The sequence below is a fragment of the Orycteropus afer genome, unplaced genomic scaffold (assembly GCF_000298275.1).
Source record: "Orycteropus afer afer isolate SDZICR_OR568_19922 unplaced genomic scaffold, OryAfe1.0 scaffold00130, whole genome shotgun sequence".
Lineage (NCBI taxonomy): Eukaryota > Metazoa > Chordata > Mammalia > Tubulidentata > Orycteropodidae > Orycteropus > Orycteropus afer.
This window is the reverse complement of record NW_006921717.1, coordinates 7,574,575-7,590,492: the sequence shown is the minus strand read 5'-3', so window position 1 is coordinate 7,590,492 and position 15,918 is coordinate 7,574,575. Positions and strand designations below refer to the sequence as shown.

The window sequence follows — 15,918 nt, the reverse complement described above, 5'->3', positions numbered from 1 at the left end:
GTGGGAACTTGCTTCCAGTAGGCGCTGGGAAGGCCACTGAGAGGTTGGGGGACTTCCCCCAGTGTCCAGAGCCCCACTGGGTGGGAGGCCTGGCTTCCGGTTTTTCCCTGGCCTGATGAGTTGCTAGGCTGGGGACTGCCCTTCACCAGCCTCCTTTTCCTTCCTAGGGTAGGTAAGGGTGCTCTGGTGGCATAGTGCCTAAGGCACTTGACGGCTAACCAGAAGGCTGGCGGTTCAAACCCACCAGCCACTCCTCAGAAGGAAGGCTGGGCAATCTACTTCTGTAGTGATACCACCTCGGAAACCCAAGGAGGGGTCACTATGAGTCGGATCTGACCCAACAGCAGCATGTTTTGTTTTGTTTTGTTGTTTAGGATAGGTAAGGAGTTGAACCAGAACAAACCCTTCCAGTGTGACTTTTTTAAGCCACCAGACTCACCAAAGACAAACTCATGGCCTCGAGATAGGACACATACAGTGGACAAAGGGGGGCTGGGCCCCCACAGCCCCAGAGCACCAGGAACCTGGTTTGAAAGCCACTCTCCCCATGCCCCCGAGCTCTGGGATGAGTGAGGTGAGGGACGTGGAACTGGACCCATTTTCCAGGGGCCAAGACTGAGGCTCCAAGAGCAAGGGCTCACCCATAGTCCTCCATAGCCATCACCCAGGCCCCTGCAGAAGAGCCTGTGAGGCAAGGGATGGGGGGCCTACCTGTCTGGGATCAGCACCATCTAGAGGGCACAAGAGGGCCCCAGAAGAGACTGTCTGATGACTTGGTGAGAGGATCCCCACCTTGGAGCTGGGTATGCAGTGGGATTCCACTGTGTGCGGTGTGGCCTGTCTGTGGGGACCCCGGCGAGTAAGTGGAGGAAGAGGCTGGTGCAGACTTCTAGACCACTGACCCCCTGGGAGGTGAGGGGCCCCTGGGTCTGCCCAGACTCCCCCACCCCAGGACTCCTGTCCCGGGCCCCACCCAGCGAACTTATCACACCTTTCCCTCCCCACGTCCTGAGCACAGGCAGGAGTGACAAGGCAGTGGGGGGTCTGACTCATCCCTGTACCCCCAACACCCCCTGTAGGCTGTGGGGGGGGACCCAGGAAGTGTTCTCAGGGTCAGTGGAATCAGCAGTGGATGTGTGAACAGGGGTGGGGTGGGGGCACCCCAGGAAGCGGACTCTCTAGGGAGGGCTGACGGGCTATAGGATCAGGCTGATACCAACCCCATGACCTCGGGGCTTCTTCTCTTCTGGGGGGGGGGTGCTAGACAGAGCATCCCTTTGGGGTTTCAGACATAGCCATGGCGACTGTTGCAGGGAAAGACAGGCCACTCTGGGCAGAATTGTCTCCCCCTGGGGAGCTGGCCCCCATTTCCCCAACTCCCAAGGGGTTACAGGCTGGAGGGCCCTGGCAGCAGAGGCTGCTGGGTAACAGTTCAGCGGGGCTGCTGATTGGCTGTGTTCCTTGGACTTTGCCCTCCCCCGATAAGGAACCAGGAACAGAAATGATTAACTAAATCATTAACTGGGGGTGGCCCCGCCCCACCCAGACCAGTCCTCCTTTGCCGTCTCTGCCTCCTGCAGCGTCGGCCCTGGCTAGGCCTAGTGCCCTCCTCTGGTCTCAGTTTCTCTCCCAGCCTGGGGTGCTGGGATGAGTGGGAGACCCGTCGTCTCTCCACCACCAGGTCTCCGGTCCCTGCTGCCCCAGGTGTAGCCCTGAGTCGGATCAGGGTTGTCGGCGCTCGCTGGCGAGGGCCGCCTGGGGTCTGCTAGTCCCTCTTCTGCTTGCCCACTGCCCTCTGGGGCATGTCACTGCCCCTCTTCGTGCCTCCATTTTCCCATCTGCACAGTGGCAATACAGTTGTAATGATGGTGCCCAGCCCTCAGGGTTTCTGAGGGGACTGGATAAGATGGGGGCTGCCATCAGCACCTACCCCATCAATGGGAGCCCCCATCACAATCGTTTTCCCTGGGGCTTTGACAGCCCCGTTCCACACATATGACAGACTTTGTGTTCCCCACTTTAAGGTGCCTCCAAACTTGGGTTAGGGCTCTGCGGCCAGTGCTGTGTCTCAAGAAAGCCCCCCACCCTCTCTGAGCCCATTATTCTAGGGATGTTGTTGTTGTTGTTATGTGCCATCAAGTCGGACCCAACTCATAGCGACCCCTCCTTGGGTTTCCGAGGCAGTATCAGTACAGAAGTAGATTGCCCCATCTTCCTTCCGAGGAGTGGCTGGTGGGTTTGAACCGCCAGCCTTCTGGTTAGCAGTCAAGTGCCTTGGTCACTATGCTACCAGAGCTCCTGGGATCTTTATTCTAGGGATAAGGGGAAGCCATTGGTCTTGTTCTGTTTGCAAGGGCTGCACCATCACAGGCCTGGCTCCTGCTGTACCCAGCTGGGCCCGCCCTACAACTCCACACCCCAAGACGGAGATGGAGCAGAACTTGGGGGGAAGGGAAGTTGGAGAAAGGGGGATCTCCGTTCTTTGTTCTTTGTCTTTTCTTGCCACGCCCAGGCAAGAGCTCTTTGCATATGTTGTCTCCCAGAGTCCTGGCAGGACAGGTGGTGGCTTCTCACTTCCAAGAAGGGGCTGCTGAGGAGGGAGAGGAAGGAGACGAGCTAAGACGGACTCCTGGGTGTCCTGACCTGCAGCCAGTCCTAGTTGGGTGCCAGCCTCAGGGGGGCCAGAGGAGGGGTCCTCTCGTTGTTGCCTGCTGAGGGTTCTGACCTGCCTCTAGTGACCAGTGAAGGTGACTTCAGTCCAGCCCCTGACCCCTCTAGGCCTCAGTGTCCTCACTCAGGTGGTCAAGATTGTGTGATGTGAGTAGCGAGACCCCCAGAGCGTTAAGCCCCTGGTTGGGGAGGCAGTTAGGTCCAGAGCCCCCACTGGCTGGATTAATGGATAGGGGTGTAGGACATCCTGTCCTCCTATCTCCCTCCTCCAGGCTGCCGCAGGGAGGGAAGTGCCCCCTCCAGCTGACCCAGAGCCCTCTAGCCACCGGGGTGTGGAGACATAGCGTCCGTCTCCCCTCTGGTTTCGGGCCTTCTGCACCCCCTCTTCATCATCTCAGTTTCCTGTGCTGAGCCTGGACAGGGGCTCAGTACTCTTGGACATATGAGACTCCTACCCACCTGCCTTGTCAAGTTAAAGGCTGGGGGCAAACCTCTGGGAGGCAGAGGCCAGGGGGATGGAGGGAAAAGGAGGAGATGGGAGGGTGAGGGGCTGGAGGGAGGAAGAGGAGGAGGAAGCTCATCCTGGGGGTTGGCCCTAATCCATTGGTGTGAAGCTGCACCCTTTGGGAGGTGTGTGTGGCCGGGCCTGCTGTAGGGTTGGTGAGCTTTCATGTACACAAGTGTCTGGTGTTCTGGAGTGTAGGGAGAGGTGACCGCGCATGGCATGATCCTGCCACAGGGCCTTTGCACTGGCTGTCCCCACTGCCTGGAACACTGGCCCCAGATCTCCACGTGGCCCTCCTGCCTACCTGTGCTCAAATGTCAAGTGTTGCTTGCTTGGTGAAGCCTTCTCTGACAGTCCTATGTAAATGCACCCCCAATTCCTGGCACCCCTTACCATCCCCCTGCTTTATTTTTTTCCAGAGCATTTGCCACCTTCTAAAGTGCTGTGGATTTTACAGACTTATCTTGCCATCAAGAGTCCTAGTGGCATAGTGGTTAAGTGTTCAGCTGCTAGCCAAAAGGTCAGCAGTTCAAACTCACCAGCTACTTCATGGGAGAAAGACGAGGCAGTCTGCTTCCATAAAGATTTGCAGCCTTGGAAACCCTGTGGGGAAGTTCTACCCTGTTTTTTAGGGTTGCTATGAGTCAGAATCAACTTGACAGCAGTGGTTTGTTTTTGTTTTTTTTTTTGTAGGGCCTTGTCATCTGACTACCCCTAGAATACCAGTTCCACTTGGGTGGGTTTTTGTCTGTTTGCTGCTGTATTTCCAAGTCTAGTCCTGTGCCTGACCCATAGTAAGTGCTCAATAAGTGGTTGTTGAATGAATGAGCTAACACCTGTGGAACATGCAGGTGTGTGCACACGTGTGTGTGTACAGGTGGGTCATACTGTGTATTAGTGTGTGCCAGATGGAGGGTGTGCTGGTGCGTGATCACATGTCGTCAGTGATACATGTGTGTGGGGTGTGCCCTGTGTGCACACGTGCGTACTGGAGTGGAGTATGCTAGTGTGTGCACATGCTGATGCCTGAAATGGAAGGGCAGGTAACCCTTGTGGAGACCTGCTCCCCAACCCAAAGTGCAAGGTCCCTGCTCCAAATATGTGGGGGGCAGCCCTCTCTAGCCTGTCTTCCCTGGTCCCTGTGGGAGGCAACAGTGAGGCAGCCTCCTGAATAGGCCAGGTCCAAGTCACCAGATGGGAGCTAATTCTGGGCCCTGTGGAGTCCGGGCAGGGAGCCCCACCCAAAGAACAGGTTGCAGCTGCTGGGGGAAATTCCAGTTGGCTTGGCTTGGAGGGTCTTGGGCTTGTCAGGTCAGCCTTGTGTTGGTCTGAGGCCCAGATGTTGGCTGTGTGAGGACCATGAGAGGGTGTAAGCGTAAGCCTGTTGCACCGTTGAGTGGGTTCCAATTCATAGTGGCCCCATGGGAAAGACAGAGTAGAACTGCCCCACTGGGTTTCCAAGGTCGTAATCTTTACGGACACATGTTGCCAAGTCTTTTCTCCTATGGAACTGCTGGTGGGTTCAAACAGCTGACCTTTTGGTTAGTGGCTGAACCCTTAACCGTTGCCCCCCCAGGCCTCCTTAGCCATCAGCCTGAGGGTGGCTTTGGGCCCCCTAGAGGTGAGGGTTCTCTGCAGGCCACGGCTCTCTGTGTTTTTAGCAGGAAGAGGGCAGGGATCAAGGACAACTGTGGCTTAGATTTCAGGGCCTGATGGCTGTGACTGCAGACCCATGTTCTTGTTAGATGGGGCTGCTGGCCTCAGACCAGCCGAGGATGTGCTGCGAAGCACAGCGTTGCTTGCAGAGCAAGTGTCTGACCTGAAGGCATTTCGAGTGAGAAAGCTCTGAGCACCAGTCGAAGCCTGAAGCAGGGACAGTTGGCAAATGTGTCGATCATGTTAATAAAGATAGAAAAGCCGAACCAAAGGAGGTAACAGCTCCGCTGTGCCCTGCCCTGGTGTGAGTGAGCTCAGAGCACGTTAATTAGCTCAGTCAACATGGGAAGAAATGCTGAAAGCACGGGGGGGGGGGTCCTCCTGTGACAGGGGTGACTGAGGAGGGGCCGCCTGGTGGCCCAGTTAAGCAGTTCACAGAAGGCTTGCCTGCTTGCGGGGTGGCTGGCGCCAAGGCCTGCAGGCTGTACAGTACTGCGCGTGCGTGCGCTTGAACAGCATGGTGCTTGCGGTGCCTCCGCCCTCTAGAGGGGGTGGAGGCCCCCTCGGAGACCCTCTAGAGCAGGCATGCAATGAGGCAGAGAGGTTTGAGGTGGAGGGTACAGTCTGGTCAAAGGCGTGGAGGCAGGAACGAAGATGGCAGCTCCCAGAGACACGGAGACAGAGTGGCCTCCTGGACTCCAGAGCTTGCCCACGATCTAGTCAGAGGCTCCATGAAGTGGGATTCCTGCTTCAGTTGATAGGGAAGGACATTGAGGCTCAGGAAGGTCAGGTCAATGCTGGAGGGCTGCATAGCAAGAAAGCAGGGGCCTGCACTAGTAGCCAGAACCCAGGGACCTCTTGGGGCATTGTGGGGGTGCCAAGGTGGATGGTCCTCCGACCAGTCCTACTCTGGCCTCCAGCTTCTGCCTGGGGCTGGGGTGTCCCTTCGACTCAGACCTTTAGGACAGACGTTTGGGGCAGCTGGGGTCCTCAGGGGCACCGTCAGCCCCAGGGTTCAGCTCAACCAGGTCTGGCCAGCATCCCCAGGCCCTGCCCATGGCCACGTGGCCGACGGGATTTCCGCCATGTTTGGGGCATGAATTGACAAGTGCCCCATTGACGGGGCGGGGGGAGGGGGTGGGCAGGGCACAAGCCTCCCACTGTGCCATGTCCCCACCCTCCCCCGTCCCCCCTGGGACAATGGCCGAGACTCAGCCAGTGACCACAGCTGGTGGTGGATGGGGGGTGGGGGTGGGGCATGAGCATGAGGAGGGGTGGAGGGGAGGGGTCTAGGGTGGAGGGGCCACCTGGGTCCCTGCCTGCCCTCATCTGCACCTGGCCTGGGTCCCCTGGACTCCTCTCCTGCCCAGCTGGGTGGCCTTCAAAGTAGGAGGGGAGAGAAGGAGAGGGGCTTCCTTCCCACAGGCCAGACCCCACATCCCACCCAGGGAAAGGGCAGTGTCTGGCTCCTGTTATAGGCAGGTAATAAAGAGCCTAATTAATGAGGAGCAGCTGGATGCATAGCTCAGCAGGCTGGGGGCGGGGCCTGGAGGAGGCCCTAGTGTGGCCATTGACCTCCACAGCGTGACCTGGTGACCTGACAGAGGTCCCCAGGTCCAGGCAATCCTGGTTCCAGTCCCCATCTGCCACTTTTCTTAGTTATTCCACAAACATTCATTGAAGGCCTGCTGTCTGCTTACTGAGTCCGTGGTGCTCAGCTGCTGACCAAAAGGTTGGGGCTTCAAATCCACCCAGAAGCGCCTTGGAAGAAAGGGCTGGTGATTTGCTTCTGGAAAAAGCAGCCCCTGAAAACCCTATGGAGCACAGTTCTACGCTGACCCACGTGGGGTCACCATGGTCAGGAGCCACTTGACAGCAGCTGGTTTGGTTGGGGCTGAGATGCTTATCCCCGGAGAGGCGGAGAGGACCAGCTCTGCACCTGTAGGCTGTGGGCAGGGTGCTTTGTCTTTCTGAGCTCAGCTTCCTCCTCCATCAAACAGAAAGAGAAGCCCCCTACCCGCTAGAGTTATAACTAAATACGAGAAACACAAAGTGTGGAGTATGGGGCTGGGGATAGGGTGGCACTTGGGGAACTGTGGTCGCTGTGTGGGTGGGGGGACACACGCCACACCCCTGTGAGATCTGTGCTTGGCCTGACGGGAGAGCGGAAGGGGGACCCTGCAACATCGGGCATGCTCTCTCTTGGGGGAATTTACATTAAGCTGAAACCTAAGTGGTAAATGGAAATCAACCAGACGGTGGAGAGGTGAGGGCTTTCTCCAGCAGAGGGAACAGCATGTACAAAGGATGTGGAGGGGCTGTTTGTCCCCAGATGGAGAGGAGACGGGGGACTGGACCGTGGAGAGTTCCAGGCAGGGAGACTGGGGCAGGAGAGGAGGCTGGGGGGTGCTGGCAGCAGCCTTGAACTTCTGGAGGGCTCTGGGTTTATCCCAAGCTATGGGATGTCATGAAAGGGTTTGAGGAGGGGAAGGCAGGGTTGCTGGTCTGTGCCCTCGTGTGTCACTTTCTGATATGGGACCTTGGTGTGCCTATGGTGTGACCCAGGGAGGTCGTGAGGTCAAAAGCAGGCAAGCGTGTACCCCACATTTAGCTTCCTACCTGCTAGGTGCCACCCGTTAGGACAGGACCATATTCCAGGGCTATATGGAAACAATGTAGGAGGGCGGACCACCCCCCCCCAAGCCTGGTTTACTGCCCTAGCTTCAGGAATCCCCAGGTTCTGGCAAGCCCTACCCCAATGGTCTCCTACCAGAATGTTTGGTTAGAAATCCCCAGTGGGGTCATGGAGCAAGCTATAAAGACTCCTGCCTGGAGACTGACCCTGCAGCTGCCAGTGTGGGGAGACGAGGAGGAGGGTGCCAGGGGGTTGGGGTGAAGGAGAGGGTGTGGGCTCAGTGTTCCTCACGAGGCCCCTTGAGCCCCCCACCTTCTCCCCAACCTGCTGGTCCACCCCCACCCTGTTCCAGTGGCGTCCTCCTCCCTCTCGTCCACCCGGCCCCTGGCACGGGAGGGTCCCTCCTCCCCCCAGCCACATCTGGCTCTTGTTAGGGTCTCCCAGGATGCCTCTGCTTGAGGCCCCCCATCCTGGGGGAGGTAGGCAGGAGGGTTAGGGGTGATAGGAGTGCCCCTGGCCAGGGAAGGAGAAGGCAGGAAGGAGGGGCTGGGCCTGGGCCTGTTATAAATAGAAATGCTATGACTGTGGCAGCCGATCACTCACTGTAAATTCCAAGTTCAGGCTCAGAAACCTGTGGTTTCAGTAGCCAGGGTGGGGGAGATGCTTTAAGAACCTCCGCCCTGTGCTCCCTCTCACAGGAGCCCCTCAACCCAGCAGGCAGGCCAGCACAGGACGGCCCGGAAGGCACAGGCCTGGGTGTGAGTCCTCTTTGCTGTGTGTCTTGGGCAAGAGATTTGACTTCTCTGAGCAGTGGACGGCATGAAACATGTAAAGCCCTTTGACTAGTGGTGGGGTGTGGTAGATGCTCAGTGTGAGCCCGTCACCACCACCGTCGCCATCACTGTTGTCACCATTGTGGTATTCCATACCATAATGTGGGCTGGGAAGTGCTGGTAGGGCTACCATCCTCGCCACTATCTCTGTCACTATTGTCACCGTGATGGACTGGGAGGAACAAGGAACAAACTGCACTTGAGGGGCTTGCCTGGAGCACAGTAGGCACCTGTGATTTATTAACGGGCTTGACTCAAGCGCCTGACACACAGTAGGTGCTCAATACACAGGAACTGGAGTCCCTGGGAGGTGCACAGAGTTATTGCGCTCGGCTGGTAACTGAAAGGTTGGCGGTTTGAGTCCTCCAGGGGCTCGGAAGTAGGCTTGGTGATCACTTCTGGAAAATAAGCCATTGAAGACGGTTCTATTCTGACCCACGTGGGGGTGTGGGGAGTTGGAGTCTACTCTCAAACAAAACAACAAACTCATTGCCGTAGAGTCGATTCCCATTGGGTTTCCGAGGTGGTAGATCTTTACGGAAGTAGACTACTGCCCAGTCTTCCTCCCTCGGAGTGGCTGGCAGGTTTGAACTGCCAGCCTTCTGGTTAGCAGTCAAAAGCCTTAGGCACTACGCCACCAGACCTCCTTACGGCACCTCTTTTTTTTTTTTTTTTTTGGTGGTTACCAGGAGACAGCTCTGGTAGCATAGTGCCTAAGGCACTTGACTGCTCACCAGAAGGCTGGCGGTTCAAACCCACCAGCCACTCCTCGGAAGGAAGGTTGGGCAATCCTACTTCCGTAGTGATACTGCCTCGGAAACCCAAGGAGGGGTCACTATGAGTTGGGGCCGACTCGATGGCAAACAACAACAACCACCAGGGAGGATGGGGTGGGGCACTCCTGATTCTGCCCCCACCCTTCCCCTCCCCAGCGTGGGCCTGGGATGCGAGAGCTCCCCCAGCCCATGGGCCCCAGGATGTGTGGTCCTTCCAGGCCAGCCTCGTGCTCCCGTGTGCCCCAGCTGGGCCGTCTGCAGCTGGCTGCTGGAGGACAGGGCAGGACACGCTGTGCTGGGGCTGAGGCAGCCAGGGTGGCCGGCACCCCCTGGGTGCTCGACTTGGTCCAGGCCTGCTTGCCTCAGCACCCATGGGTGTCCTGGAACCTAGGCATGTCCTGGCCACACAGGGCCATGTACAGCCACTGGCGGTGCTTGGTGGGTGAGCGGCGGGTGGGGGTCAGCAGGAGGGCCCTTCCTGTCCCGGGCAGCGCGTGACTCCGAGGAGGGCTTAGCTGCTCGTTAATCACCTAAGCGGGGCTCAGCATTCTTGAGATGCCGGCTGGGGCCCAGGAGGGGCCTGGGCCGGGGGCTCCTGGGGACCCCAGGGCTCTGGGCGCTCAGCACCCGGGGCACACTGGCACTCAGCTTCCTTGTCTCATTGCCTCCTCACAGCAGCCCAGGGAGCTCTTAGTTCTTTCACGTCCCCATTTTACTGACGAAGAAACTGAGGCTCAGAGAAGGTCGTGACCTACCCAAGGTCACACCACAGGGAGAGGCTGAGCCAGGATTTGGATATGGGCCTATCTGAGCCCTGTTCCAAATACTTACCAGAGGGGGGTCACAATAGGCAGACCCCAGACTCAGGGCGCCAGAGGCCTGTAGGTAGGAGGGATTCCTCCTGCCTCAGTGGGGCTGGCCAGAGGCTCCGCCCGCCCGGGTCAGCCGTGGGTGGGGTCGGTCTCCATTATCAGGGCTGACGCATCTCCCACGTCAGCCCCCTTATCACCCCACCCTCTGGCTCCCCCCGCAAGGTGACCCCGGGAGGGGAAAGGCCAGCGCCTCCCCTTCTCCTCAGAACCCTGGGCCAGGGCCAGTGGGGAGGGCCCAGGAGAGGGCGGGCCAGGCCGCCATCACTCTGCGGTGTGACCTGGACGGGCCTGTACCTCTCTGGCTCTCTGGTCCCCTGCCCCCTCCTCTGGTCACTGGGTGCCCCCCAGGGGGTAATTGGCATACCCTGGCACTCCTGATTCTATTCTGCCCGCACTTTCCTCTCCACAGCACGGGCTTGGGGTGCAGGAGCTCCCCCAGCCCATGGGCCCCAGGATGTGTGGTCCTTCCAGGCCAGCCTCGTGCTCCCGCGTGCCCCAGCTGGGCCGTCTGCAGCTGGCTGCTGGAGGACAGGGCGGGACACGCTGTGCTGGGGCTGAGGCAGCCAGGGTGGCCGGCACCCACTGGGCACTGGACTCAGTCAAGGCCTTGTTGCCTCCGTATCCCATATGACAGGGAAATGATCACCCCACTTGACAGATGAGAGGAAGTGACCTGTCGTGTGACACAAGTAGTCAGTGGAGGGGCAGGGGGTAGCCTGTTTGCCTTAGATCTGTGCTCTGGACCCCTCCTCCTTGGAGACTTAGGTGGCCATGTGGACTGGGGAATGCATCGTGGTGCTTCCTGGAGGGGTGTCAGGGGTGAGCCTTGAAGGGCCCGCCCTCCCTCAGTGGATACATGTGGGGAGGAGCTGGGGGCATGTGTTCTGCCGGCCCAGGCTGGGCAGCGATGGAGGGTCAGGCTTGCTCAGGACGGCCGGATGCCGCCCCCCGGCTCATACCTGCCCCTGCGTCGCAGGCCATGACATCAACGGGGCCCTGGAGCCCTCCAACATTGACACCAGCATCCTGGAGGAGTACATCAGCAAGGAGGATGCCTCTGACCTGTGAGTCCCCGTGTCAGCCTGGGCCCCGGGCCCCTGTCTCCAGCTTCACCTGGGAGGTCTGGCCTGGCTCCTGCCCTGAAAGCTGTTCCCCATCCAATCCTTCCCACGGGGCCCTGCAGGAGGGGGAGCAGTGTCCCTGGGGAGGGGGGCCCTGACTGAGCCTGAGTGTCCTCTTTTCTCCGCAGCTGTTTCCCTGACATCCCTGCTCCTGCCAGTGCTGCCTCCTACCCCCACGGGCAGCCAGCGATCCCCGGCTCCAGTGGGGTGCACCACCTGAGCCCCCCTGGGGGTGGACCCTCCCCAGGGCGCCATGGCCCCCTCCCACCCCCGAGCTACGGGGCCCCTCTCAACTGCAACAACAACAATGGCATGGGCGCTGCTCCTAAGCCCTTCCTGGGGGGCCCCGGACCCCCCATCAAGGCAGAGCCCAAGACTTCTTATGCCCCAGGGTGAGTAGGATGCAGGGGCCCAGGGGAAGTCAGGGCCTGGGCTTTGGCCATGGCTCATGAGGAGGGGCCAGTGGCCATGGGTCTAAGCTGTGCTGTGAAGGTCAAGGGTGGTGGGATGCCCTGTGGGTAGGTCAGGGTGGGGTGGGACTATTGCTGGGTGAGGAAGGACTCGTGGGCTTTATGGTAAGGCAGTGGGGAGCCATGGGGGGTTCTGAGAGGGGGACTGATGAGAGTTGACTTTAAGTATTAGAAAAATCTGAGCTGTGTGGAGAGAGGATGGGAGGGGATGAGGCTGGACTGTTTACACTCGTGGGAACACTTGCACGCGTGCACACACACGCAGAGGCACATAACACCATCATAGCATCACCCCACGGAGATGACACATTTAGCTGATGCTTACTGTGGTCACGGGATGGGGGCGTTGGCCGGCGGCTCAGAGGTGGTACCCTAAATTTCCCTCGCCCAAGCCTCGTAGAGCCAGAAACCTCCCAGGACTCAACCTCCCAGGCCTCTCTTCCTCTCATCTCTCCCAGGGCTCCACAGCTGGGGCTTGACCTACAGGCTGCGCCTGGGCCTGGCTTTGACCGGCAGTCCTCGGCACCCACTAGACTGCAGGGCAGCCCCGGGGCACGTGGTCATGGGGGAAGCAGGGAACATGGGCTCTACTGGGACTCTACAGAGAGGTTCCCCAGCCAGAGGTAGGAGGAAGGGGGCCATCTCTCAAGTCCTAGGGGCATAAGCATTGTCCGGATGGCCTGGCTCCTATCTCCAGTGCCCCGTTTCCCAGCCAGCTGCATGAGCTCCTAATGACTGCTCCTCCAGGTTATGGTGGAAACGAAGAGAGAATAAGCACAGAGGAAAGACGTCTGGGTGGGGCAAATGGTTTGCACTCAGCTACTAACCAAAAGTTGGTGGTTCGAGCCTACCCTGTGGTACTGCAGAAGAGTGGTCTGGCGATCTATTCTTATAAAGATTACAGCCTAGAAAACCCTACGGGGCACTTCTACTCTACCCCACGGGGCTGCCATGAGTTTGAATTGCCTTGATAGCAACTGGGTGGACAGTGGCCACTGGTATACTGTCCGTAGTATCCCCTGAGCTTCCTACCTTCGAGGGGGCACAGTGGACACTGAGCTGGGGGTGTCAGAGCTGCAGAAGGTAGACTGTCTGGTTGAGTCTGGGAGACCACAGGCCCCTAACGCACCAACCCTGAGGGACGGAGGGCAGAGAATTGGTAGGTAGTGAGTACCTGCCCAGTGAGTGTCTACCGAGTGTTCACTGCTGCACCTGGGGTCTATGTGAGCTTATCACCTGGCCCCAGGAGCCAGCTCCGCAGGTACCCCAAGACTGGCCTTTGAGGAGCATTCCGCAGCTTCTCGCAGCTGGATTCTAAGGGCATACCTGAGGCTTAGAGAGAGAATGGGGCTTGTCCGGGGTTACCCAGGGACTTGATGGCCAGGGCAGCCCCCAGGAGGGTCCCACCTCCGAGAGTCCTGCTCCCTGCCAGGCTTGTTCTCAGTGGTAACGAGATAGAAATATTCATCCTACAGGGGGTCCTACAGACTAGTGGGGGCGAGAGCTTTTCCTTAATTAATCGCCTAGTACAGGGATCCTGGGACCTCCCAGGAGTTTCTGGAGGAAGGGACATGAGGTCCCTATGAGAGTGTGTGACAGAGGACTCAGGACTTTTCATTGTGGAGCCTGGAGAGTGAGAAAGAGCGAGGCACAGTAGAGACACCCAAGGCCGTTGCCAGGCAGTGCAGGAGCCGGGGGGAGATGGTGGACGTGGGGCTGGAGAGGCTGGGCCAGCCCGTGGGGCCTGGAGGCCATGACGAGGAGCGTAGGTTTGAGTCCCCACGCGATTGTCTGTAGCATCCTCGCCCATCCTTGGGGTGGGGGCCGTATATTACCATTTGTGTTTTATCGGGCCTGGCAGCTCCCTGGGCACAGGGCGGGGGTCTCTCCCGATGTGACACCAGGGATGGCAAAGAACAGGATCCCTACACGGTGCAGCTCCCCTCCCTGGGCGAGCACAGGGTTCACACAGGACGCATTGGCCTCTCAGGTTTGAGTTTGTTCTTTTGCTCAAACCACTGATAAAACAAAACCTGCAAGACAAAAATAAGCCCGGGCTCCGTAGAGCTGGCTCCCTGCCCAGCCACACCTGCCCAGCAGAGCAGCCCCCTGGTGACCTGCTGAGCCACCCCAGGCCTAGTCTTCCAGGGCCTCGCCATTCCCGGAAGTAGGGTTTTGGTGGGTCTGGGAATTGGAGAGCAGGCCTGGCCCCACCCCTTGAGCAGACAGGCACGCTGCTCACTGGCCTACTGAGTGCCTAGTAAGTCAAAGGAGATTCTTGGCAGGATCCAAGACCCTTCCACCTCCAGCTGAGACCCAGGCCCTGCTATGTACCCGAAGCACAGAAATGTCCCTGAGGTGGGCTTGACAGGTTCTCCATGCCCCCGGCCCTGGTCTATAGGAGGGGACCAGGCCCTACTCATCCCCACCTCTCAGAGGAAGCATCTTGCTGGATGCTCGGTTGCCTACCCAGTGCCCCTTCCTCCTTCCACAGCACACTGCCGGACTCGCCCCCAGACTCAGGCTCCGAGGCCTACTCCCCCCAGCAGGTGAATGGTGAGTCCAGCGGGCACGCCCTCTCCTCTGGGGTTGGGGCAAGTGGTTGGGGCGGCCTTATCGGGAGGGAGGGAGAGAGGGAGGAGGGAGAGAGGGAGGGGGCCAGGGCTGCCAACAGGCTGTGATTATCGTTGGTCAAATACTCCCCAGTGCTGGGTATTGTTTCCCCACGGGTGGGTGGGGAGCCAGCCCGGCCTCTGCGAGTGTCCCGGCTGGTGATGCTACCGCCTGCCTGCCTGCGCCATCATGGACGCGCCCTATGGCGGTAAGTGGACGGACGGGGGAGGCCGCAGGTGCAGTGTGACACCTCGGTCGCCCCACCCCACCCAAGTGGGGTCCTCAGGGGTGCAGGGGCCCCCAGGTGGCCAAGAGCAGAATGACGTGCAGGCGGCTGGCTCCCAAAGCCCCAAGAAGGGTCAAGAGTTCTGTTTATTTTACCAAAAACATCCCTGGAATGCCTCCTGGGGAACAAAGGGAGCTGGGCCTCCCCCCTCAGGCTGGGGGGCTGGCCCCTGGGAGCCTAGTAGAGGGGCTGCCGGAGGGAGGAGGGCGGCCTGGGCTTGGGCTGGGGGTCTTGGGAGACTCCTGTCTTAGGCCCAGAGGAGGCTCAGGCCTGGCAGGGAGCTGGCTGGCCTGGCCCCGGGGAAGGAGCTGGCTGGGATGGGGTGAAGGGCTGCCCGCCCCCTGGGCAGGGTCTTGTTTTTCTGCCCAGGCCTTTAGTGACCAGCCTCTTGTTGCCCAACCCTCCTCCCACCCGGGGTTGGTGGGAGGGCAGCCCCCAGCCTTGGCTGAGGAGGCACTGGGAACCTGGAGACCCCACTCCCTGGGAGAACAGCTGCCGAAACCCAAGTGAGGAAGGTCTCCGATGCCCGCCTCTCCCCGTTTCCGCAGACGCCCACCTCCTGCGGACGCTGACCCCTGAGACCCTGTGCCACGTGGGAGTGCCGTCCCGCCTGGAGCACCCACCACCCCCTCCAGCCCATCTGCCAGGGCCTCCGCCGCCCCCACCGCCCCCCCCTCACTATCCCGTCCTGCAGCGGGACCTGTACATGAAGGCCGAGCCCCCTATCCCACCCTATGCTGCCATGGGGCAGGGGCTGGCGCCCGCCGACCTCCACCACACCCAGCAGTCCCAGATGCTGCACCAGCTGTTGCAGCAACATGGAGCTGAGTAAGACTTGGGCAGCTGCCTCCCCAGGGCCTGGCGTGGGGGCACCGGGGCAGCATCAGAGGGCAGACAGGGGGGCAGGGATGGGGATACACCCAGGGAAGGCAGGAGACTCCCCAGGGAAGCTGGGGATCTGTGTAGTCCCATCTCCATGAGCAACACACTGGGGAATTGACAGCCATGACTGATGGCTCCCAACTACCTACTTGGTGAGCACTGCCACCCCCACTGGGAGCTCTGGTGGCGTAGTGCCTCAGACTTTTGACTGCTAACCAGAAGGCTGCTGGTTCAAACCCACCAGCCACTCCTCGGAAGGAAGACCAGGCAATCTACTTCCATAGAGATACCGCCTCTGAAACCCAAGGAGGGGTCGCTATGAGTCGGAATCGACTCCACGGCAGTGATTTTGCTTTTTTGCCACCCCCACTGCACAGAGGAGCTCTGGTAGCATAGTGCCTAAGGCACTTGCCTGCTAACCAGAAGGCTGGCGGTTCAAACCCACCAGCCACTCCTCAGAAGGAAGGTTGGGCATTCCTACTTCCGTAGTGATACTGCCTCGGAAACCCAAGAAGGGGTCGCTATGAGTCGGGGCCGACTCGATGGCAAATAACAACAACAACAACAACTGCACAGAGAGAGAAACTGAGGCTCTGAGG

General features: G+C 59.4%; 1 protein-coding gene across 1 annotated transcript in view; it reads left to right on the top strand.

Annotated features, from left to right (window-relative positions):
* The window catches only part of MYRF (myelin regulatory factor), a 40,815-nt gene that overhangs the window by 6,020 nt on the left and 18,877 nt on the right, over positions 1-15,918 (top strand). Inside the window, exons 4-7 of the mRNA XM_042781523.1 lie at positions 10,924-11,011; positions 11,197-11,460; positions 14,033-14,094; positions 14,986-15,265. Of these exons, the coding sequence (XP_042637457.1) occupies positions 10,924-11,011; positions 11,197-11,460; positions 14,033-14,094; positions 14,986-15,265 (694 nt within the window). The remainder of the gene's footprint in view (positions 1-10,923; positions 11,012-11,196; positions 11,461-14,032; positions 14,095-14,985; positions 15,266-15,918) is intronic.